Genomic DNA, 24,530 nt, shown 5'->3' with positions numbered 1-24,530 from the left:
GAGAAGCAGGCTCCATGCAGGGAGCCCGACGTGGGACTCGATCCCGAGTCTCCAGGATCACGCCCTGGGCTGAAGGCGGCGCTAAACTGCTGAGCCACCCCGGCTGCTAAACTGCTGAGCCACCTGGGCTGCCCCATTTTTTGTTTTTAATTTGACTTCTGATTTTACAGGTGCATGGCTTTTGGTCAAAGCTAATTAAATAGAAGTAGAACCAGACTATCATTTTTAGAATGGGAATTCAGGGCCTGTTCTGGTACCTCACTTCACAATGATGGGCAGGAAACCGAGTTCAAGAAAGAGAAGTTACATTTCATCTACTTAAGAGTCAACTCCTAGAACAAAAACGTTATAAAACTTTTCAACTTGATGAAGACCAACTTAAGGGTAAGGGAAATCAGTGTTAGAGAACAGAAAACTAGTTCTTTCTTATCCCCCCTTTGTGTTAAATATTGTTCAAAGAGTCACAAAACTCTGCAGCTTGCCATCAAAGAATCCTGGGGACTGGGGGTGGGTGGGTTAGAAAGCCAGTGGTCACAAATATGCTCATTGTAAGGGTAAGAAAACTCAGACTCAGGGGCTGTGATTTGCCCCAGGCCACACAAGAGTCCAAACTAGAGCCCTGAAACCTTGAAGCGGAGTTCATTGTTCTGCTAGGAAAGAGTATAAAGGGGGTGGGATCTTTCTAAAATTTTGGCTCACGACTTTACAGGTATGGATTTAAACCCTAAAAGGGTGTCCAGGTTTTACCTCAGAGATATTTAAGCAAATTCATTTATATAGCTCCTCCAGCCTAACTGCAGAAAGGCTATCTTGGCAGTCTTGGGTCAACAGCAATTAAACTTCAACCTGGAACTGGAAAGAACAAACACCAAATGCAAATACCACCTTTCAAGTTCTTGGTAAATATTTTCCTTCTCTCTCTACCAAGTCTGTTTTGGTGGTGGTGGTGGTGCGTGTGCGTCTGTGTGTTGAAAACAAGGACAGCGGGGATCCCTGGGTGGCCCAGCGGTTTAGCGCCTGCCTTCATCCCAGGGCCTGACCCTGGAGACCCGGGATCGAATCCCACGTCGGGCTCCCGGTGCATGGAGCCTGCTTCTCCCTCTGCCTGTGTCTCTGCCTCTCTCTCTCTGTGTCTATCATGAATAAATAAAATCTTAAAAAAAAAAGAAAAGAAAACAAGGACATAGCATCAGCTTGACTTGTCCTAGGCCCCTGGCTCACTGTCGGGCTCGTGTTGACACCCTTACCCCTAGCTGGCCCCAGCTGCCCCTGCACCTGTCGGGTCTGCATTACCCTTACCCCCGTGTGTTCCGGGCCCCTGAAGAGTCGTGGCATCAGAACACCTGCTGCGTAAGTGGGGGCGACGCGGGGTTTGCCAAACGCGCCCCACCTCTCGAAGACAGCGTCGGGAGCAGCACTACCGGCCCATTCCTTAAGCTACTCCCTCCCTGCGCTCGGCTTTCGTGATCAAGCGCAGCTCAAACCTTACCGGGACGGGCGTCACGGTCACACCTGAGCCCTTCCTCGGGGGCCGGGAGAGCGCCCCGACAGCCGGGAACGGCGGCTGCTCCCTCCCAGCCCGCGACGGGGCTTCCCGTCAACCCGGGAGCTCGAGTCCCTTTCAGGGAAACTACGGGGGACGAAGGGCAGCCCGGCTGGCTCAGCGGTTTAGCGTCGCCTTCGGCCCAGGATGTGACCCTGGAGACTCCGGATCGAGTCCCATGTCAGGCTCCTTGTAGGGAGCCTGCTTCTCCCTCTGCCTGTGCCTCTGCTCTTTCTGTATCTCTCATGAATAAATAAATAAAATCTTTAAACAAACAAAAAAGAAACAGGTGACGAAGCGCCCGCAGCACCGGTGGAGACGGGAAAGCCCAGGGTCCGGGAGGAGCTCCCGCGCTGCGGCCGCGGGCTTTCCGGCGCCGGAAGTGCCCCGCGTCGCCATGGCGACCGACGCCGACGCCGCTCGCGGCGCGGTCGGCGGCGTTCCGTTCCCGTGGCAACCCCGGCGTCCCCGCGCCGGAACCCGGGCTTCGCGCGCGCCGCGCCGACCGAGCCGAGGGCCTCGCTTCCGCCGGGCATCCGTGAGGCGCCCTGAGGCGGGTGCGCCGACGCCGACGCGGTCGGAGGGAGCGGAGCGCGCGGGCTGAGGGAGCGGCCAGGCTCGTTCCGGGGCGTGGCTTCCCCGCCCCCCAGGTGCGCGGCCCCGCCCCCGCCCCGCCCCCGCCGCCGCCTCCAGGTGGGGGCCGCCGTGGCTGCAGCACCCGCGGGGAAGCGGCCTCCGAGGCTCGGGTGGGGCCTGGTGGAGCCTCCTGGAGCGCAGTTTCGGAGTCTGAGAACTCAGAGCTCCTCCCCCCCGCCCTCGGGGCTATGGTTTTGGAAGCAGAGATTAGAAAGCGAAATTAAGCTCTTTCTGGTGTTTGGACTGTGGATGTTCAGGCTCCTCAGGTGGGAATGAGTGACATTCTGCAGGGTGAGATGAGCGGCTTTCGATTCCGATTTTCTTTTCTTTTTTTTTTTTTAAGATTTTATTTATTTATTGAGAGACACAGAAGCAGAGACACAGGCGGAGGGAGAAGCAGGCCCCTGCAGGGAGCCCGACGTGGGACTCGATCCCGATCCCGGGTCTCCAGGGTCACGCCCTGGGCTGCAGGCGGCGCTAACCGCTGAGCCACCGGGGCTGCCCTCGATTCCCATTTGATCTAGGCAACAGGGAGAGCCATGAGAATTGAATTTCACAGATAATTATAAATCAGATTTTTGTCATGAGGTTTCAGCCGTTTCCCCCATCAACTAAGGACAATACCCAAACGGACGCGTGTGGGTCCTTGACTGGGCCTCCCTATTAAATTAGCGGGCTAGCCCTAGGGGCAAGGAGAGTTAACCAGTGCATTGGCCATACTCATTTAATGCTTAAAACTGGTTGCTTTGCTTGGCTCCATCTGGCAAAAACAGTATCTGACTTGAGTAGGAGAACCTAGTTTTGATGATTCAGGAGCTGTAAATATACTGGCTTTAGGGAGGTAAAAAAAAAAAAAAATCAGGGATTTTGGAGGTACTATGGAGTGGGAATTAGGGGAAAGATTTAATTCAGAGGTTTAATTTGGCAAATGCCATTAATTTCTGCTTTACAGGTATCTCTATACATTAGTGTGTATATTGGATTTGTGGATTTCAGATGCGTTATGTATCTGGGCAGTTTCAGTATAGCATCCAACAGGGAAAATAGAGTAGACTTCTGAGTCTTTTTTTTTTTTTTTTTTTTTTTTTTTTACCCCCAAAGCCAACCTGACTTGTGATTCTTGGTAGGAAGAAGATGCAGGCTAGCCCCATCCATATTCCAACTGTCAGCAATGACACGGACTGGGACTTCTGCTTCCACCTGTAAGTACTACAGAACCTTGACGTCACACTCACTGGCCTGGAACACTGGGACCTCCCACTTAAGGCAAACCTGGGGTGCTGAGCTTTGCGTGCATATTATATAGAAGAGAAGATTGAGCTTCTGTGATGTGGTTTTTTTTTTAAGATTTTATTTATTTATTCATGAAAGACACAGAAAGAGAGGTAGAGACACAGGCAGAGGGAGAAGCAGGCTCCGTGCAGGGAGCCCGATGTGGGTGGGACTCAATCCTGGGACTCCAGGATCACGCCCTGAGCTGAAGGCAGACACTCAACCGTTGAGCCACACAGGCGTCCCTGTGGTGTGTTTTATTTTTTTATTTTATTTATTTATTTATTTATTTTTATTATTATTTATTTGTGGTGTGTTTTAATAACAATTCTGCTATATGATCCATTTGTACTTGTGCAACCTATGTAAGAAGGAAAATAATTGGTTTTTCCTAACTGAAGGGAAATTTCATTTTTTATAGATAGGCTAGTTATCACAAGATAAAGTCAAAGAGAATTAAATATAACAGTGAGCAAATTAAAATTGTCTTATGAAATAGACGATAAGTAAATGAAAACTTTTACATCATAATAGCTCATACTTAGTGAGCAAATATTATGTGCTAGGCACTGTTCTAAGTACTTATTTACATGTATTAAGTCATCTCATTGCCCCAAGGTCTCTGTACCGGGTATACTATTAAACTGTTATAATTTTATAGCTAAGGAGTGTGAGTCCAAAAAAGGTTAGGTAATTGGCCCCAAATTATACAGCTGTGATTGAGATTTGGCAGCTGGATTGCAGAGTCAGTTCTCTAGCCATTTTTCTATACTAGGGGTTCCCAACTTTGGCACTATTGACATTTTAGGTTGGATAACTCTTTGTTGTGGAAGCCTGACCTATGCTTTGTGGGTTGTTTAGAAGCATTCCTGGTCTCTACCCAGTAGATGCCAGTAGCACTGTCCCTGTAATGACAAACCACAGTGTCTCCAGACATTGCCAAATATCCCCTTGGGGCAATGTCACCCTTGGTTGAGAACCGTTGCTTTATACCAGTGCTGCCAAATAGAAATATAACACAAGTCACAAATGCCAGCCACATGTGTAATTCAAAGTTTTTCAGTAGTCATGTTAAAAAATAAAAAGGAAATAAGTAAACTGAATTTTAATACTGTATCTTTATGTAGAAGTGTTTTATAAAGTAACTCATGAAATATTTATATTTTTTCTTCATACTAAGTCTTTGAAATTCAGTGTGTATTTTATACTTACAGTACATCTCAATTCAGATTAGCCACGTTTCATGTGCTTAATAGCCACTATGTGACTAGTGTTTATTAACATCTTAGTAATTTTGTACCACTTCATAAAATATCCTGAGGTTAAGGACTATATAAGTATAAAAATTGAAGTTAAGATGTAGAGTTTACAGTAAAGTATCCTGGAAGTAATCAGATAATTCATATTTATTATTACTAGTCTGAATTCATATCTATGATGGCAACATAAAGAATAAGTCATAAACCTGGCAAGACAGACCTTTCATTCAACCTGCATATTCTTTTTATTCTGTTATTTTATCTTTCAAGATATCTGACTGGTCAGTATTCTCCAGTCCTCTTTCTTATTGAAGATGTTAGATGCAAAGCTAGGTTAGGGCTTTGCATTCTCAAGTCATTTGTCAAAGCCTCAACATTTCTCCTTCCTTTAAGGTGCTTTCTGTTGAAGCTTGCTACCTTGGTGTCAGCTTAATTTTATTGAAGACTGAACTTAAAATATTTAGGACTTCTAATTTTTAAGATCCATAATTGGCAATCTCTTTGGCAATCTCGATAGATTGAACTTAAGCTCCAGGTCTGTGCAATGTGCAGCCTAAGCAAAATCTTCTATTGAGGGACTAAATTTTCTGTTCGTTTATTGACTTATGATCTTTTGCCACAGATTCCCTCCATCTTCAGTATTTTTCAGGTATACTAAAGGCCATGTTTTCTTGTTTCATTCATTTGTGCATCATTTAACAAGCCATTATTTGTCTTTACTGTAAGCCAAGTATCAGGGTTTCAGAAACAAATGAGATTCAGCCCTGTGCCTGGTGTATATTTGCTAGAAGGCAAAGACAACTCGGAAACAAAACAGACAAATTTTGAAAATGAGACTATAGTGTGTTTCACACCACAGTAGAAGTTTGGAGGAAATTTTTGCAAGCCGTTTAAAGGCTGTCTCTACTTGCTACTCTAGTGCGAGACTCCAGCAGAGGTGACATCTGAATTGGGTTTTGAAGGAGGAGCATGGAATTCACCCAAGCAGAGAGGAGGCAAGCTTAGCACCTACCTTCTGATCACCTTGCATCAGCCATGTTCTCTGGCTTTTCCACTGGGTTGGCAATGTGGAAACAAAAGCTCACTTTTTTTTGTTTGTGGGCAGAAAGTGATTTTGCCAGGGCCTGGGCCAGAAGAAATGTTGCTCTCCTGTCCATGTGGCCTGGTTCATTCGTGTGCCTCTGGGTGGATTATTTAGAACAGGAAATCTGGATGGATATTAACACGGTGTTTTTCAAACCTAGTGTAAAAGATTATACTTGACATCTTTCCTTTCTTTTCTTTTCTTTTCTTTTCTTTTCTTTTCTTTTCTTTTCTTTTCTTTTCTTTCTTTTCTTTTCTTTTCTTTCTTTTCTTTTTTCTTTTCTTTTCTTTTCTTTTCTTTTTTCTTTTTTTCTTTTCTTTCTCTCTCTCTCTTTCTCTCTACAGTAAACATTACTTATCTAATCAGTGGAAAAAGAAGATAAATTTTATTCTTAAAACTGTGTAGTCGTTGAACTTTTAAAAGCTATTGTATATAAATAAAAATAAAAGCTATTGTATATACAAAGGTGACTCCTTTGGGGGACTTGTTTATAATTAAACATTCTATTGTTGCTATTAAGATTTCAGAATTCTGTTTTTTCTGGATCACTTTGATTTTTCTAGTGATGTTAAGATGTGGTTATTCTTTTTTGTGTAAGATTAACTCCTTTGACTTTTATCTTTACCATTTCCAATTACTCATTCATAATTATGTTCAGCATTGATGACAGATTACATTTTGCATGTGAGAGAGGAGCAGGCAGGAGGGAAAAAGGGAGGGTGGGAAGGAGAGAAGTGAGGAGAGAGAGGGCAGATTTTCAACCCATTCAGCTCTTTTCAACACATTTATTTGTAATACAACTGAGAAGGTCATTTTGCTTCTGCATCTGCTCTTGACTGTGTAGGGTTCCCTCCCTTCTCCTTGGTGGGGCCGCATCCTCTTTAGTTAGTTGGCCACTATCTTTAAGAAATATGAATGAGGGGGATGCCTGGGTGGCTCAGTGGTTGAGCATCTGCCTTTGGCTCAGGGCATGATCCTGGGGTTCTGGGCTCGAATCCCACATAGGGCTCCCTGCAGGAAGCCTGCTTCTCCCTCTGCCTGCTTCTCTGCCTCTCTCTCTGTTGCTCTCATGAATAAATAACTAAATAATCTTTTTTTTAATAACTAAATAATCTTTAAAAACATTTTAAAAAAAGAAACATGAAAGAGAAACAGTGAAGTCTAGATTCAAACTGTTATTCCCTTCCCATTATTTCATTATATCTTTCCTGGTTTGAATCAGAATTTTAGAATATAAAAGATCTTTGAAATCTTCCAATTCAACACCTTCATTTTGTTGTTGAAGAAACCAAGTCATGGAGCTAATAAAATAATAATATCTTATATTAAAATAGTACTTACTAAATAGCAGGTAATCACCATGCTAAGATTGATAAGTATTATCTGATTTAATCTAGTCAACTCATCTGATTGACCTCATTTTATAAAGAAGCGAATTAATAACTTGCTTAGGATCACATGGTTAGTAAGTAGCAGAGCTAGGACTCTGGTACAGGTGGGTAGTTTACCAAATCTCTTTCATTTGAATCACCACATTGCTGTCTTGATTCTGGGCTTCAAGGGTGACATGAGCTTATCCCCCAGACTTTATTCCTTCAAGTTTATATTAAAGTGCATATTCCTACCCCCCATTAGAAGCACTCTGTCCTTCAATTTTAGCTGGTTTGAGATATGCATAGGTCACATCTGAATCCATGCCCCTCTCTGGTATTTACAGGTCACAGCAAGCTAAGATCCCAGCATACCAGAAAAGGGATGAGTTGTATTACTCTAGTGGGTCTGGAGAGAGTGAAGAAGACATCAAAGCCAAGGAGGAAAAGGCCGTAGGCTACATGGCTCTTCCTAAAGAGAAATTGGCCCATTCCCAGAAGAAGATAACTCAGCTTATTAAGAAAAAAATGGTAAAACAAAAAGCTCACTAGGTTTTAGTTTCCCTGTAAAAATATGTCCGTGATTACAGAAGCTCTGCCTTCATGGGATACTGAAGCACTCGAGGCAGAGGAAGTTCTATTTTTTTTACAAGTGGAAGAAAACAAAGCAGACCATGGTCGGGTAGCAACCTTGCCTTGAGGTTCCAAACCTGGGTCACTGTGCATTCTTCCATGGAGTATTTGCACTCCTAGCTTTAAATGGAAAGTGAACATTTCATTCTTTGTGTTGATGTTTGATTACCTTTAATTAAAAACCTGTTTGTTTGTTTTTTTTATTTCTCCTGAAAGGTTTCAGAATGATATCTCTTGGGTAACAAGAGGCCAGGATAAGAGGCAGGAGACTGAGAACAAAGGTAGCCAGGCTGAGGTCCTGGCTCAGATGCCAGTTCAGTGGACTCATGAGCAGACTAAAGCACCAGAAACGGGAGGTAGCAGCAGAGGTCAGAGTCTAGGTGTGCATTTTTCAGAGTGAGGCAAATACTTGATAACTAGTCAGAGCAAGTGTTATTAATAGAATATGCAAAATCCAGGAACCCGAGACAAGATGATAGTGACCTCTGTTATTAGAATGCAGGCACCGGCATGCTCACAGAGCATGATTTATCAACTAAGGAATTCATCCACTGACTTCCTGGCCACCCCTGGCCACGGGAAACATGGGCTTAAAATCATGTGTGGAGAAAAGGTCTGTAGATGGCTTTAGGAAAGGCCGAGAGATACCTCACAGGCAGGTGATAGAAGCTGATACGCCTAGTTGAATATATCTACAAATTTACCTCTGTAAATCATCCAGAGGACTTGCAAAACAGGACAGTCATCTCGGCCTGTACCCATTAGCATTTTACAGACCCAGGCTAGAACCTTCGCTTTTAGAAACAGACAAGTACCATCTGTTATAGAGTACAAGTGTGAGTTTTTAAGGCATGACAACTCCTTGGCCAGTTTGGATAATGACAAAGATTTAGACTTAGGAGTTAAATCTAGCCTAGCCTAGTGCTCACAGACCTGAAGGGCAGGAGGATTGGAAATAGCAGGAGACTTCTAGAGTCCATATTGGTTTCCTCAGTTTCACCAGAGCAGGAAGCTTGAGGATGGGTAAATACAGGATGCCTAGAGCCAGGACAGAACTTAAGCCTTTGTACTCCCATTCCAGGGATTTTTCATGGTAGTATGTTTCTTCTTCAAGTGAAACTTCGTAAATTCGGTGGTTAGCCCATGGAGAACACTCAACACTTCTGACAGAATGGGCATTTGCAAAGCATTGAGGGAATGCCCTGTAACACTCTGCATGTGTGCCTATGAGCTGGGAGCAGGTGAGGTGGCAGGTTAGGAAGGAGACAGGGGAGCAGTCTTCCAACGCTGTATCTGTTTACGACCCCGTAGGGTCACACTTAGATAGCACTTAACACATTTGGACCCCTTTGATGATGACTCATTTTCCTACCAATCACTCCCTGAGGTGAATGGTATGGGTTTCCAAAGAGAAAAGGAAGCCAGATCTCAGGGTGATCTTACCCAAAGCACTGCAGTCCATAAACATTAGAACCAGAGCCCAAACTCCAAGCTTTTGAGGCTTTGAAGTGCTAGTTTAACCTTACTAGAAAGTCAGTGCTTGATTTTTATCAATTTGTGCAGCCAATTGATATGTCTTGTCAAGTCAATGAAATCTATAACTTGAAGACACAATTCTGTGATCTCTTAGAGAACTCTGCCTATGAGCCCTAGGGCAGCAGGGAGCTCTTCCCCACCCCGTCCTTATCCTAGCCAATAGAGAGATGATTCATTCAGCGCGTATGGAATGAGTACATCCTCTGTGCACTGGGAAAACAGTAGTGAACATGAGGAATGAACTTCTGTTCTCAAGGAACTTCTATGTGGGGAGACATAATAGACAAACAAAATATAACAGTGCAGTATCAGAGAGAGGTAAGTGCCAGGAAGAAAAAAATAAAATAGGGAATGGGATAGTAAGTAATGGGGTGCAAGACTATTTTCGATAAGATGCCAAGAAAGACCTCGCTGAAGTGAACAAAATGATGAAACAAGAGAGTGAATGACGTGTTCGAGTGTCCCAAGATGGGACATAGTAGGTACAAAGGCCGAGTCGAATTAGTTTGCACTGTTCAGGAATATCTGGTCTGTTTTAAAACCCATGTTTATATTAATAATAAAAACAAGCTATTTGGTCACCATTGGAGGATGCAAGTGACTGCACTCATTATTTTGAAAGCTAGCAAATAGAAAGAAAATAAGTCGTGTATCTTGTCCTCCTGTTACAAACTGTACTACTGGGTAACCAAAAAGTAGATGAGGGGAGAGTTTTCTTTATGCCAGAATTATGCCAGCTAACACACGAAGGAACAATGATAGAAGAGGCTATCAGCATTTTATAAACTTTTATGAATGAATCTATGTAGTTATGTCAATAATCAGAAAAAGAGACAGACATTAGGTGTGTTCTGGTGGAAGAGCATATGCAAACCCATGAAGCAGTTTGGCTTAAAAAAAAAAAAAAAAAAAGGGATCCCTGGGTGGTGCAGCGGTTTGGCACCTGCCTTTGGCCCAGGGTGCGATCCTGGAGACCCGGGATCGAATCCCACATTGGGTTCCCGGTGCATGGAGCCTGCTTCTCCCTCTGCCTATGTCTCTGCCTCTCTCTCTCTGTGTGTGTGTGACTATCATAAATAAATAAAAGTTTAAAAAAAAAAAGAAGAACAGAACTAAAGTTAGCCCAATTTCTAAATCCAGCTCCCAATGTAAAAGCAGAACAGAGAATGGAGGGACATGTTGAATGACACCATAAGAATGCAATAAACAAAATGTACATGTTTGGGAAACACTGGAATCCAAAAGACCCAATTTCTTCAACAAATAATTTGCAATAAAAGGAACTAGATAGACATGGGAACAGAACCTATAAGTGAAAAGAGACTCAGGAGACTGATCTCAGTGTATGGACAGGAAGACTGTAAAGAAAAAATTAGATTTATGGGGCACCTGGGTGGCCCAGTCGGTTAAGCAGCTTCCTTTGGCTCAGGTCATGATCCCCAAGCCCTGAATCAGTCTCCCTGCTCAATGGGGAGTCTGCCTCTCCTGCTCCTCCTTGCTTGTGCTCTCTCTCCATCTCTGTCAAATAAATAAATAAAATCTTTAAAAATATTAGATTTATGAGGTAATTATTAGATTTATGAGACTAGATGTTTAACATTACAGAATTATTGTTAATGTTTTGGTGAGAGTGTTTTTCTGATTATATATCTAATTCCAGATCTTTAGGAGATACTTATGAAATATGAAATGATTTAATACCTGATTTTCTTCAAAATAATAGGTTGGGTGGATGAGGAGGATAGATAGAAAACAAGATTGACCATGAGCAGATACCTCATGAAAAGAAGTGAGCCCTTCTCAGTGCTATTTTTGTATATTGCTAAAGTTTTTCACGATACAAGGTTAAAAGAAGTCACTCTGGTTATGATGTTGAGAGTAGACTGGGGGAAGGGAGGCAACAGTGGAAGCAGTTAGGAGTGGCTGTTGTGGTCAGCCAGGTGAAAGATGAGGGTGGTTTGAACCAGGTACTCAGGGCAGAAGTGAGAAGAGCTTAGTTCAAGGACTTACGAAGAAAGGACAGCCAACAGATCTTGCTGGGTTGGTAGTGGGACGGGAAGAGAAGGGAAGAAAAGAGAAAAAGACGGCGGGAGAATTCAGTCCTACATTCCCGTGAGAAGAGTATGGGCTGGATGGAGCTTTCCTCCTTTCCAAAAAGCCTAATGCTTCTTTGCTTTCTGCAGAATACCCAAGCAAATAAGGAGCTGATTCGCTGTGTCATCCTTTCTCGGATTATTTTTGGGGAAGAACACTGGAAGTGTGCACAGGCTTTGGCCAGCCTAGCCTATGGCTACCTGACACTGAGAGGTACCTGGTCCCTCACTGGGTCTGGGTGGGCCAGCCCATGCGAGCCAATCTAAGCCAACCCATAAGCATGGCAGTGGTGGGGGTGGGGATGCCTGAGGGCGGGCCCTTCCTGCCCCCAACTCATACCTCACCCACATCACCAAGAGGTGGGAAACTCCATGGATGAGACAGGCAGTGTGGCAGGCATCTTAGAAATCAAGATAATGATGATGGTTGATTCATTGAGTACTTAGCATGTGCTAAGCTTGTCTCATTTAGTCCCCATAATATCCCTTGGAGAGAGATACTATTGTTATCCATAGTTTACAGATGAGGGCACTAAGGCACAGTGGGCAAATGACAATATCACAAGTTCCAGCTACAGGTCCACAGGGGAAGGACAGGCAGGGTTGTACATTCAGCCTCAGGGTGAGTGTCCCAGTAATAGGACCTGAATTCTGTGGGCAGAATTCAAGTTCCTAGAAGGTCTAGCTGAGGAAACGACAGAGCCCTCATTCTAGAGAAACGCTGCTTCTGGAAGGTACTCTGTACAGAAGAACAAGATAGAGCTGCATTTCCTAAAACTGAAATCCTGGGGCACTTCGGTGGCTCACTGGTGAAGTGTCTGCCTTTGGCTCAGGTCTGATCCCAGGGTCCCGGGGTCGAGTCTCGCATCGGGCTCCCTACTCAGTGAGGAGTCTGCTTCCCCCTCTGCCCCTCCATCCCTGCCCCCAACCCCGATCCTGCTCTCTCTCTCTCTCTCTCTCTCTCTGAAATAAAATAAAATCAGAAAAAAAAACCACCCAAAACTGAAACTCAAAATGTAAGATCCATGAGGGCAGGAACTGTGCAGTAGAGGCTCAGTAAATATTTGTTCAGAATGATTGAGACACATGTCCCTGGAACCAAGGACATGGTCAGCCCAGGGCTTTGTGCCTCGTCACCAGCCGTGTCCTGCACGGACTGCCTGCACTTCTACCAGGGGTCTCTGTACAAACTCACATGTGCTTTGTTCAAATACCTCTGTCTTTGTCAAATACCTCTTCTGAGACAGAAGCTCCCTGAGAGCAGGGACTAGGTCTTCCTAGAACCTAATACAGTCTCTGGTATACAGTCTGGATCAGCAGATGTTATCGCTTCATAGAACTGAGCCAAGTTCCCTGTGGACCTGAGTCTTCAGGTGGGGCTTGGCTTAGGTAACAAGTAAGTGGTTTAAGGGCTTGAGAAGTTAGTTTGAGGGCTACAGGGGAAGGGAACCAAAATACCTGGATCATAAGGAGCCTAGCTATCAGAAATCAGAGCTTTTGAAAAGGTTAACAATTTATTATTAGCCTCCATAATTAATTCTGTTAAGCTCAGAACACGTGTTTCTTCTTAGGGCTTTTTGGGCCCCCTTGAGCTCATGTTTTCAATGAAACTTCAGATCCATTTGGCTGTGGATGCGGCAAGCCCGTGAGTGGTCGACATCGGGGATAAGCAGTGGGTCACAGTGAGGTCACAGTGAGGCTCTTGCCGGCCTTAAGAACACATCTGTTGTGTTCTGAGAGAAGGCTGCGAGGGCTAAGGAGAGGAGGGGGTCCTCACTTCTGGCAGAACAAGCAACCACTTGTCTGTGAGATTTAAGGGACAGCAGGAAAGCCTTCAGCAAAAGGAAATCTTCTGGTGGACCCACATGATTCTTCATTTGCAATTTCTCTCTTTCATTCAGGCTCATCTCCTCCTAAACTTGGTGCCCTCACGATAAGAATCAAATTCAGCTTTGTGCCATTTTAAGGCTTGAGAGCTCCTGTGAGAAGTCTGGTGGCAGTGTGCTAGGCCCTAGCGACATATGAATGCATACTGCTGGTCCCTGCCCTTGGGAGACAGGAACACAGCTCTGGGGACACAAATGAGGCAGATCAGGGGTTCTGCCACTGGTTGGGGAAGGCTGCAGAGAGAAGGTGACATTTGTCTTGTCTTCGAAGGAGAACAGGTTTACCACGTAGATTTCAAGGGGAGCAGTAGAGAACAGAATTGGCCCTCCATGTGTGTTGATCTGAGGAGTGGGAGGTGAGAGGGGGTTTTATTCTCTTTGAAACTCCTTACACAGAACACTGTGGTTTCTCTCTGGACCCAAGAGGTTAGGGTAGAACAGAAGACACCTGGGGACAGACGGGTCTTGCCTGGTAATGGGACTGGAAGGTTAATTTGGGCCCAGGTATCAGGGAATTTAGGGATTTATTAAAAGATTTTGAGTGAGGTGGTGACATAATCAAGCTTATGTTGTGAAATGAAAGACCCTGGGGGGGTAAATTGGACCAATAGAAAAAGTAGGGTGCAGAGCAGTTAGGCCATGATGCAGCCCAGACAAGAGTCACTGTAGGTAGTGGCCATGGCAGTTGGAATGTAGAAGAAACAACATGCAGAAATGGTGACATTTAGTGGGCAGTTACTTACATATGGGATGGGGAGTTGAGGGAAGAGCTGAGTTGAATAGTGCATGACCTGGTTTTCAGGGTCACTGAAATAGGGAGCTAAAGAGGAAGACCCGGCTGATGGGGGAAGGGAGGAGAAGCTCCTGAGTTTGGTTTCAAACAGGCTGGATCATACCCAGTGTCAGGTAGCCATGGAACGTCATGGTGAAATGTTGAGTAGACAACTGAAGAGTAGAGCCAGCGCTCGGGAAGGATGTCAGTTTGGGAGGGATTAACACACAGGGGTAGGATGAGGCCCTAAGAGTGGATGAGCTTAATCAGAAAAAGCATAAAGAGAGGGAAAGAGGGCAGAGGAGAGAAGATGGGAGGAGAGCATCAGGAAGGCTGTGGAAGCAGAGCCAGCAAAGGAAGTAGCAGGATCAGGAGGGGCCAGGTCAGGGAAACCAAGGGGAGAGAAAGGGTTTCAGAAAGAAGTGCAGTGTGATTCCAGCGGTTTCAGGACCCACAGAGATAGGAGGATGTGAAGGCCAAAGAGACCCATGGATTTGGCAGTTGGCTAATCACAGGCCCTGGGTTTGGCAAGGGCCTGTGATTAGTACACCCACATTCAGCGAGGCTATCTATGAGATTTTTGCTGAACTTGAGCCTTGCAGTGATGGCAGCTTGAACTGGAGCGGAGGGCACCACCAGTATTTAGGGGGACATCTGCCTGAACCTGGGCCGGGTCCGAGGCTGCCTCCTGGTGTTGGGAGAGATTATCAGGTGGGTCTGTGGGAAGAAGTTGGTCCTCATCTTCTGAAATCAGCTTGTTCCATGAACAGTCACACATGGACTCTGGGTTTTACTTTTCCAATTAGATTCCAAGTTGAGTCAAGATAGGTGAACAGGTCATAACACAGAAGATGGTGAGAATACCATCCTTTTTTCTCTGATTCTCAGTTCTTCCTGTCACGTGAATGGAGAACCACATTTGGGGTGGCATGGTGGAGGGGAAAACAAGTTTTCCTTTTATAGGAAGATGTGTTTGTTTTTTCTAGATGGGAAAAACAACATCCTGATTAGGTAAGGTGCTACACAATAGAACAGCATCCAGTCTGGAAACCAGACTTTCTGAAACCTAACCTAGAGTTTTTCCAGAATAGACTATGCTGATGACATTTTCTTGAGAATAACCTCTTATTTCAGTTATAGGACTTGCCCAGTCCCTTCACTGTAACTTCTTTTAAAGTCTGTGGTCCATGGAATAAAACAACCAAAGCTTTGAAAAATCACAGACCATCAAGAGGGATGAAGTGCTTGCCAAGCTCCACTTAGTTCTGATGTTATTAATCCTCAATTGCTTCAAAATGGGCAGAATTCATGAGCCAGCCTTCTGTGTAGGCAGAATGTATGCATCTGTGCGTGTTCATGCCTCGCTGCATGTGTGTGTGTTTTCTAGCCATCAAACCTCCTTGCCTCATTTCCCTGTGAGCCTTTTCCAGCACCAGGGGGTGGAGGTCAAGCCAAAAGGCTGATTTCTCTCAATAAACAGTCTTCCAGTGAGTATTTACTGCAGGACTTATATATTTGAAATACCATAAAGAGAACTTTGGGAAACACAAGGTCCAGGAGGCAGAGTCTTAGCCTTCAAAGAAGTCACAACCTCGTGTGAAAGGTGAGCTGCTCGCAGACGTAGTTGTGACAGAAGGCACCATAAGGCGAATGCCATGTAATTGATTTAAATACAGGGCTTAAAAAAAATACAGGGCTTCAGGGGAAGTTGGGTGGGATCATTTCTGGCTGAGATGGTGAGTACTAGACTCAGGGGGGTATGCCATTCGAGAAGGCCCTTAAAGAATGAGCAGGGTTTGGGTAGACAGAAGGGGCGGGCATTTCTGGTGAAGAACAAGACTTGGAAGGAATAAGATCATAACATGTATCTGGAAAGCAGGGGGCAGGCTGTCTATACATGGACAGGACTTTTGGGATGAATCTGGAAAGGAGGGTACGTTGGCAGACCATGGTGTGTTTTATATACAGGCTAAGGAGTTTGTGATTTATGTGGTAGGAGAGGAAAATGGAGATTTTCCAGCAGGTAGATGAATACATCAAAGTGTGCTTTTGGAAAGGCTAAGCTAACAATGATAACCGGAAGGGAAGCTATCGGGTAATCTAGATGTAACGCTGTGCTGGTGACAAGTGGAATGAGTGAGAAGGTAAGGATTTAGGAGTCTCTGAAGGACAGATACATTCATCTTTTACCTTTCTGGGACTTTTTCTAAAGTACACATTTATAAGATAACATGGATAAGATCATTCTTTGCAGCATTATTTATACCCAGTGTCCCCATCAGGCCCTCAGAGGATGAATACTCACAGCAGATTATATGCAGCTTTTAAAAAGGCATGAGGAAGCACCTTCTACTACCAGGGAAAAAGCTCCTGGATGCATCTTCACCCAAAAGAGAATGTACAATACAGTATGGTGTTTAAGATGCCTCATTTGTGTGAGAACAAAGGCGAGAGAGAATCTGTGCTTCTATTTACATAAAGAAACACTGAAGGATACACAAGACAGAGGCAGAAATAGGTTACCTAATGGGGGCTTGCATTGAAAGAGGACAAGAGTGGGAGTGAGACCCCTTAACTGTCATATAATTTAAACTTTTTAAAAAAAGATTTTATTTATTCATGAAAGACACAGAGAGGCAGAGACACAGGCAGAGGGAGAAACAGGCTACCCCTGTGGAGCCTGATGTAGGACTCGATTTCCGAACCCTGGGATCACACCCTGAGCCAAAGGCAGATGCTCAACCACTGAGCCACCCAGGTGCCCCTAATTTTAACTTTCTAACCATGGAACTATATTACCTATTCACCAATAACCTTAAAAAAATGAAAGAAATACTGTGAAGGAAGAATTGGCAGGACCTGATGTCTAATTTGGGATTGAGGAGAAATGAGGTACAATGATGATCATGAAGGTCAGGCCCCTGCAGACTCCACTTACAGAAAGACATCAGTCAGGAAAGGGGAGAGGAATGGCAGATCCAGGTCCCGGTGATTTTGAATTGCAGTAGAGAAATCCACTAGCACATTTTGACTTGGTGCGGGAAATTCGGGACTAGAACTTGGGAGGGCAGGTGGAGAATTGTAAGCTTGGAGGAAAATTTAAGAGCAGAACTCAAGAGGAGAAATGGAAAATTATAAGCATGGAGGCCAAGGTGGAAGGAAGTGCTAGGGATTGTTAAAACTTCTAAGGCAGAAAGAAAGAGAGAGAGAGAGAGAGAGAGAGAGAGAGAGAGAGAGAGAGAAAGAAAGAAAGAAAGAAAGAAAGAAAGAAAGAAAGAAAGAAAGAGAAAGAAAGAAGAAAGAAAGAAAGAAAGAAAGAAAGAAAGAAAGAAAGAAAGAAAGAAAGAAAGAAAGAGAGAGAAAGAAAGGGAGGGGAGGGGAGGAAGAAGAAAAGGAAGAAAAAAAAAGAAGAAGAAAAGGAAGAAACTGGAAGACCTTTGAAGAAGGAAACAAAGGGTCTTTGGAAAGAGTTAGCAAAGAAGCAACGAGAGAAGGTTTATAAAGGAGAACTGAGTTGGTGCAGTGTCGTAGGGGCCAAGAGGAGAAGCCAAGCAGCTAAGAGCATCTGACTGAGAAACCGTGACTGGATTTATTTAGGAGGAGGTCTTTGGGAGAAGGGTTTCTGCAGAGTGGTTTGAGCAGAAGCCAGATCCCAGGCACGAAGGAAGGAGGGGAAGGCGCCCGCAGGCCAGACTACCATGTGGTACCTACTACATATTGAAAGGAATGAGGGAAAGCAGGGTAGCTAGAGAAGGCAGAAAAGTCCTGTGAGGATGATTTTAGAAGAGAAGGAGACAGTTTTGGCAGTGGGGAAGGAGCCCTTTAGAGAGAACGTTTGGAGGTTTTAAGAAATAGAGCAATTGATGGAATGGGGTTCAGGAGTCAATAACAGGAGAGAACAGGAAGCCTTTGCAAAGCAGGTGAAAGGGCTGCTGGTTGTCAAACTAGAGGAAGGGACTGCAAATGGGACTAGAGCCAGCAGACCTAGTGGTAGGCCCAACGAACCCAGCGATTCCACGGCTGAGCAAGGGCAGGCCCAGAACTACAGGGTGCTTTGTCACCTAGCGGTGAACTGGTGTCCCAGAGGTCAAGAAGGAGAATATAGTGACATGGACAAGCAGTTTCCTGATATTTTGCTTGCTGTTAATGAAACAGTAAATTTTTAAAGGATTTTATTTATTCCCAAGAGACACAGAAAGAGGCAGAGACATAGGCAGAGGGAGAAGCGGGCTCCATGCAAGGATCCCAAAGTGGGACTCCCCCCCGGAACCCCGGGATCACACCCTGAGCCGAAGGCAGATGCTCAACCGCTGAGCCACCCAGGCGTCCCAATGAAGCATAAATTAATCAGCCTGTTATTACTGGGAACTTTCTACGTATCCTGGTCTCTAAGTGTTGCAAAATACAGAAAAAAGAAGCATAAGTCATGAACCCTACCTTCTCTGTCTAGTTGGTTAAAAGAAAAAAAAACTGGTACAGGGATAACAGAGAATGAGAAAAACCAGGTGATCTGACCTGCAGGAAACCTAATGCCTGCCTGCATGAGGTTGCATTTGAGAACGCAGCCTTTTACAGAGGTTCTGTAAGCAGCTCTATGACAAATGTCGAAAGAAAGGGCAAATATAATAAACTGCTTAAGAGAACAGACTCTGGTGGTAGTAGGAGCAGTAGTGATAATGATGATGGCTAACATTTATTCAAACTTGCTTCTACCCTGTGTGCCAGGTGCTCTTTTTCATGAATTAACTAACTTAATCCTTACAACAGATTCCTACAGGGTGGAACGTATTTTCATTACCATTTTACAGGTGAGTAAACGGCGGCACAGATAGAGGAAGTAACTTGTTCAAGGCCACAGGGATGGTAGGGAGTGGCTGAGGCAAGATGGGTGTCTGGGAAGCCTGGCTCCAGGCCCTGCTCTTAATCACTGTCCACACGAACTTAAGTATAGTTAATGATCAAGGTGACAGCAGCAACTCCAGAGCCCCGGTGTCTCTGAGCTGATCCTCTCTGGCCTGAGTCAGAGTAACAGATGTCAGTGGTGGAATCACATCCCTGACAAAAGCAAAATGATTCGATGTTTGGTGGACAATGCCAGGGCCCATATTTCAGCTCATCAGTAGCTCCCTGTAATTTCTCAATCTCAGGCTCCAGGAGAGGGCCTGATTTTTACGTCTATGATTGCTGCCCTGTCGATGCAAGGGGAAGCATGGTGTCTGTGGCTTGGGAGAAGAGCAAGTAAAGGAAAATGACTGGTTTTCTCAGAATGGCCACTGGAACTGGGGAAGTGGGACTTGGAGTTAGGGAACCAGATCACGGGTCTGTGAGCTGCCTCCAGGGGGAGTTGACTTGAGACTCCTATCTGTACACATCTGAGGTATTATTTTGACACGAAAGAGTGTGCTTGAGATTCACAAAATGCACATCTATTTCAAATGATTACTGATCCTGATTCATAATCGTACTTTCTGACATCCTGAATTTTTGTCAGGAAATGCCATAAAAATATCACAAAGTGAAGGGTTTTTTAAAACATAAAAAGAGCTCTCCCGGCAACGCCTGGGTGGCTCAGCTGTTGAATATCTGCCTTCAGTTCAGGGTATGATTCCGAGGTCCTGGGAGGGCTCCCTGTGAGGAGCCTGCTTCTCCCTCTGTCTATGTCACCACCCCTCTCTCTGTCTTTCATGAATAAATAAATAAAATCTTAAAAAAAAAAAAAAGAACTTTCTCATACTTGAAGAGGTTGGAAAACATTATCTAGAGCAGTGATCTCTAAACACTTGAGAATTAGCACCCTTATCACTTCAAAAAATGTGAGCAAACTCCATATATGTGTATTTATTATAAATTACATATAATGGTATTAACATATTATGTAATATAAATACTCATAAAATAGAAACAAAAATTTTAAAAATAGAGCAATTGTCTTTTTTTGCCCTATGCCATTATGGCATCTTGCATACTGTAGGGCTATAGGCACCCCACTTTGGAGACCAGAGTGGATTCTGGGAACCATAAGGAAATGACTTTTTTCCTTTAGGGCTGATTTTAAAGTTTAATGAACCATTTTCAGTTGAGATCCTAGTTCCGTTTGCTCAGGCCCAATGGTCACCAGCTCAGCTTTTTCACCAGAAGGACCGCAATGTGGGGCATGATAAAGTGGAGATGAAAAACCACATAATTAATTAGCTCTTGAGCTTAGAGGAAGAATATTCCTCTGGGGGTTTCACAATCAGCACTGGGCATTTGGGGGATGAGTGGCAGGGCAGACAGGCAAAGTCTCAGAACAACTTTCTCGTTTGTCCTCCATTCAGGAGCCCAGAAGCAGCGTTGAGCTGATTCTGGGGTGGTTTTAGGTGGCTCAGCCAGTTTCACTGTTCTCCTTCCAACAGACCAAAGGAAGCATCTAGATTGAGTTCCCACACTTATTGACACACTCCCAAGGGCCCACCTGGTTGTAGGAAACAGCCTATTTGATAAAAAGACTTTCTCAGTTCCTGTTTTATTTTCTTGGTCTAGTGTCCTTGGCAGACTTTTCTGTTTCTATTCTCTTCCTCAAAACCTATGAAGACTCCCCAGTACCTAACAGATCAAATCCTCCCTCCTCACCTTCGCATCCAAGACTCCATTTATTTTATTTCATGTTGTTTTAAAATATTTTATTCATAGAGAGAGCGAGCATTGGGGGAGGGGTAGAGGGAGAAGCAGACTCTGCTGAGCCTCACGTGGGGCTCCATCCCAGGACCCCGAGATCACGACCTGAGCTGAAGGCAGATGGTTAACCCACTGAGCCACCCACGCGCCCCCCAAGACTTAATTTAACTTCTCCAATTCGCACCTTTTGTGTCTACATTTAAACCTCCCCTGCAGTCGCGCTGGCATCCTTACTGCCTCGACACTCCTATATACTGCCACTGCATCCCACCACCAGTGTGTGCACACACACATTCACATGCATATACATGCACACACACGTTTATTGCTTATTTTGTCTTTATGGCCTCAGGTTGTTTACCCCAAGTGGAAACCCTTCCTCATTCTTCTCTATCAAACTACCTACTCTTCAAAAATGAGTCCTACCACTTGTATAAAGATTTTGCTAGGGGATCCCTGGGTGGCGCAGCGGTTTGGCGCCTGCCTTTGGCCCAGGGCGCGATCCTGGAGACCTGGGATCGAATACCACGTCGGGCTCCCGGTGCATGGAGCCTGCTTCTCCCTCTGCCTGTGTCTCTGCCTCTCTCTCTCTCTCTCTCTGTGACTATCATAAATAAATAAATTTAAAAAAAAAAGATTTTGCTAAATGCTTCACCAAGTGTGGTCCTCAGACAGCCTGCATCAAGTCATCACCTAGGATGGTGGTTATAGATGTGAATCCTCTGTTCTTACCTCAGAACCTGTGAACCACAACTCCTGGGAGCAGGGCCCAGGAATCTGCATTTTAATAGGTTGTTTATGATGCACAGTGCAATCTGAGGGCTCTGTTACCTGCTAACTTGAGACACATCCCTCTTTTGCCATAGACTCCTGTTTTTCTCTTGAGTTGAGACCTGTAGGACAGGCATCTCTGAGTATTCCACAAAGACTTCCTGGCTTCTAGGTCACTTGTAGGCCTCTCCCAGAGAAGCTCTGTTCTGCTCTCTCCCTGCTCCCTGCCCTTGTGGCAGCTTGCTAAGGAGGTCCTGCACATCTGGAATGTATGAGGGCTGCAGTCCTCAAGTCTTCAAGTCATCTTTATGGTCATTGACTATACCTGTACTGTGAAACCAGGCTCCAAGGACCAAAGGTGGAACAGACTGAGGACTGGAGGTGTGACAAGAGAATTAGGGGCACGGCTGGCCTACCTGAGGGGTAAATATGTTTACCCACCTGCAGAGGGGAGAGCTGACCAGAACACCAGCCATGACTGTTTCTAGGAGAGTGGAGGAATCCTAGGGTAACGAGCTCTCTGACGACCTTTCTGCTTTCTCCGGGGCTTCTCTTGTCCATCAGGGATCACTAGACATGAACTAGGTTGAAAGATGAAGAATGAGCTCTAGAAATTGAATGTTGCCAAGTCTACCTCTGTTAATTAACTGTACAGATAGCAGTTCAAGTGGGTACCCAGCAACTCCAGACTTTCGTTAGAAAACAAGGGGAAACACCACGAGTTCTGTCTGGCTGGAGTTTGGCATTCCCTTTGTCATCTTAGTGAAGGGGCCTCATGGTATTTAGGAATCAGATTTTGTGTGTATGTGTGTGTGTGTATGTGTGTGTGTGTGAGACCAATTAGTTTAACTAGCCTCATCTTGGATTGAAAAAAATCCCCAGATGGAAGTAATTGTATGCATAAGCCCTTGTATTTTTAGAATGCTTTTCCAGAGAGCTCAAAGAGAGCTCAAAGCATAGCACTCTGTGGCATAGCCTTGTTTGTTCCTGGACAGTCTCCAGGTATTTGGTAAAAGGGCAGCTTCTATGATTATTGTCATTTTACATTTGGAGGATGGAGAAGCTGTGTGGGTTGAAAAGATCACGTGGCATTAGTGCCAGAATTGGGAGCAGGATACTCAGCTTCCCCTCCTGTCTCTGTCAGTGATTTCCAAACAGAGGCCCACGGATTAATGCAGTTACGGCTGCATAAGAAGCGCTTGTGGAATTAATTAAAAATGTAGATTCTTGGACTCCATTTCTCTAGAGATTCCAACTCAGTAGATCCGGGGTGGGACCCAGGCATCTCTATTCTCTACAGGCATTCCAGATCATTCTGATGCACAGCCAGCTCGGGGAAACAAATACTATAGACCATTTGACAACCACACTACCCACCTCTTTCCTCCCAGAGATGTCTTTGACTGAAACATGCCTTTTTTCTAATGTTTTTCGTCCTGCCACCCACCCTCAAATTTCCCCCAGGCCTTCCAGCTCAGGCCAAGAAACATGCTGAGTCCGCCAAGAACACGCTGCTGACCTGGAAGGGAAGCACAGCCTCAAACAAGGAGAAAAAGGAAATCCTGGAAGCTCTGGTCATGCTGTACTACACCCTGGGGGTAGCCTGGCTCCTGCAGAACCAATATCCTTCCTTTCCTAGCTGGGTCTGAAGATTGGGGCCAGGGGCCACAGGTTCCAGAGGGGTTGTCTCACTCGGGAGCCAGGGAGATTGGCCCAGGCTTCCCTCTACAGGCCTCTCATCTCCATCTAGAAAGGTAGGAATGTTCTTCCTGTGTCTATTCATATGATATCTGAGCTGAGCCACGGGAGGGATCTCACTGGTGACACATCTCTTAACCAGTTGAAAACCTCAGCATCTGTCCTGCCCTTCATCGAGCACCAAAGAAGATCCGTGTTAGCAGTGAGGACCCAGGTGACAGCAGTGGGAGTGATGTTAAGAGGACGAATGGGTGGGAATTTGAAGCAATGTTTGTTGAATGAGGCTGCATCATCTCCTGGGGATCTTTTAAGAATTACTGCTATTTGGGTCCCACCCTAGAGATTTTGATTTAGTAAGGGGGGGGCAGGGTCATCTGTTTATTGAGATTTTTTTAAGTCCCCCAGGTGATTGTAATATGCAGCCAGAAACCTCTGATTTAATGGACTCTTAATCATTATTGTTTTTCTGAAATACTATTGAGAATACTACCCATGAAGCTAGAGGCCAAGCAAAATAGACAAAAGAATTCGTTCTCTCTCTCTCACCAGGAGGAAACTGTTACTCTGCAGGAAGCTTGTGATTTTGACAGGCTTTTGGTACCATCTCTGCTTGAAAACTGTTAAGGGCGTTTCACATTCATGAATGATCATACACTACAGTTGGAACACTACAGAGATTAGCACGGCCCCCGCACAAGGATGACACGCACATTTGTAAAGCATTGCGTATTAAAAAAATTAATCATGAGTCATCTTTGAGACCATGTGCCCCCAGTCTCTCCTCTTTACATATCCCCCTCTACTTTTTTGGTCTTCATACTCAGCTAGCAAAAACTGATCTCCGGCCTTCCACTGTCACCCCTTAGAAGGAGCTATTGAAAATGTGGGAAATAGAAGGATGTTTGGGACTTAAGGGGATTTTCTTTCCTGCTGTTTGCTTCTTGCCAAAAACCTGCTTTGCTTGAACTTTCTAAATGGTCCAGAAAGTCCCTTTCAGCAGACTTAGTTCCTCTCTTTTACCATTCATAGGAACCAACTTGGGAAAACCGCATGGCTGTTGTCATGCAGTGGACGCCTCCACAGGAAATGTAGCCTAGGGTACAGTTTCTATTCACGCCTCCACATCTCACCACCCACCCCAGCCCTGGATTCAGGCTACTGACATGGGAAACCCAGGGCTCTGTTTGTTTCCGAAAGAATTCTTGACAACATACACATGGAAAATAAAGAACGTAGTAAAGTGCCTATTTTCAAATTCTGCTTCGTTTTCCCAAAGGGCCCTTTTATTTGCTTATCAAATGCTGTCCCTGGGCAATGGGG

The 24,530-nt window shown here is 44.8% G+C and overlaps 2 protein-coding genes, 1 long non-coding RNA gene and 1 other non-coding gene across 9 annotated transcripts in view; 3 read left to right on the top strand and 1 right to left on the bottom strand.

Moving 5' to 3' along the window:
- The first annotated feature begins 231 nt into the window (after nt 1–231).
- The window catches only part of TTC23L (tetratricopeptide repeat domain 23 like), a 62,984-nt gene continuing 38,685 nt past the window's right edge, over nt 232–24,530 (top strand). The window contains exons 1-6 of one of the 6 annotated variants that reach the window (XR_004814859.2): nt 232–384; nt 781–899; nt 3,307–3,381; nt 7,512–7,695; nt 11,517–11,640; nt 22,977–23,133. Coding sequence is in view for 5 of the 6 variants with exons in the window: in XM_035714929.2 (XP_035570822.1) it covers nt 367–384; nt 781–899; nt 3,307–3,381; nt 7,512–7,695; nt 11,517–11,640; nt 22,977–23,133 (677 nt within the window). In the remaining variant the exon portion in view is untranslated. Of the gene's footprint in view, nt 385–780; nt 900–2,043; nt 2,194–2,218; nt 2,471–3,306; nt 3,382–7,511; nt 7,696–11,516; nt 11,641–22,976; nt 23,134–24,530 lie in introns of those variants that run through there. The other 5 variants (XM_035714929.2, XM_035714932.2, XM_035714933.2 and 2 more) reach the window with 5 other exon arrangements.
- RAD1 (RAD1 checkpoint DNA exonuclease) overlaps nt 22,058–24,530 on the bottom strand; it is a 61,491-nt gene continuing 59,018 nt past the window's right edge. The window contains exon 7 of the mRNA XM_035714938.2: nt 22,058–22,093. Coding sequence (XP_035570831.1) covers nt 22,073–22,093 — 21 coding nt within the window. The 3' untranslated portion in view covers nt 22,058–22,072. The remainder of the gene's footprint in view (nt 22,094–24,530) is intronic.
- LOC125755007 (uncharacterized) lies at nt 23,274–24,453 on the top strand. The gene is made up of 2 exons (XR_007410403.1): nt 23,274–23,424; nt 23,760–24,453. It is a non-coding gene; the product is annotated as an uncharacterized LOC125755007 (long non-coding RNA).
- On the top strand, nt 23,840–23,944 carry LOC118354627 (U6 spliceosomal RNA). The gene has a single exon (XR_004815508.1). It is a non-coding gene; the product is annotated as a U6 spliceosomal RNA (small nuclear RNA).

This window comes from Canis lupus, chromosome 4 (assembly GCF_003254725.2).
Source record: "Canis lupus dingo isolate Sandy chromosome 4, ASM325472v2, whole genome shotgun sequence".
Classification (NCBI taxonomy): Eukaryota; Metazoa; Chordata; class Mammalia; order Carnivora; family Canidae; genus Canis; species Canis lupus.
Note: the sequence above shows the minus strand (reverse complement) of the source record. Positions and strands in the feature narration are given on the sequence as shown.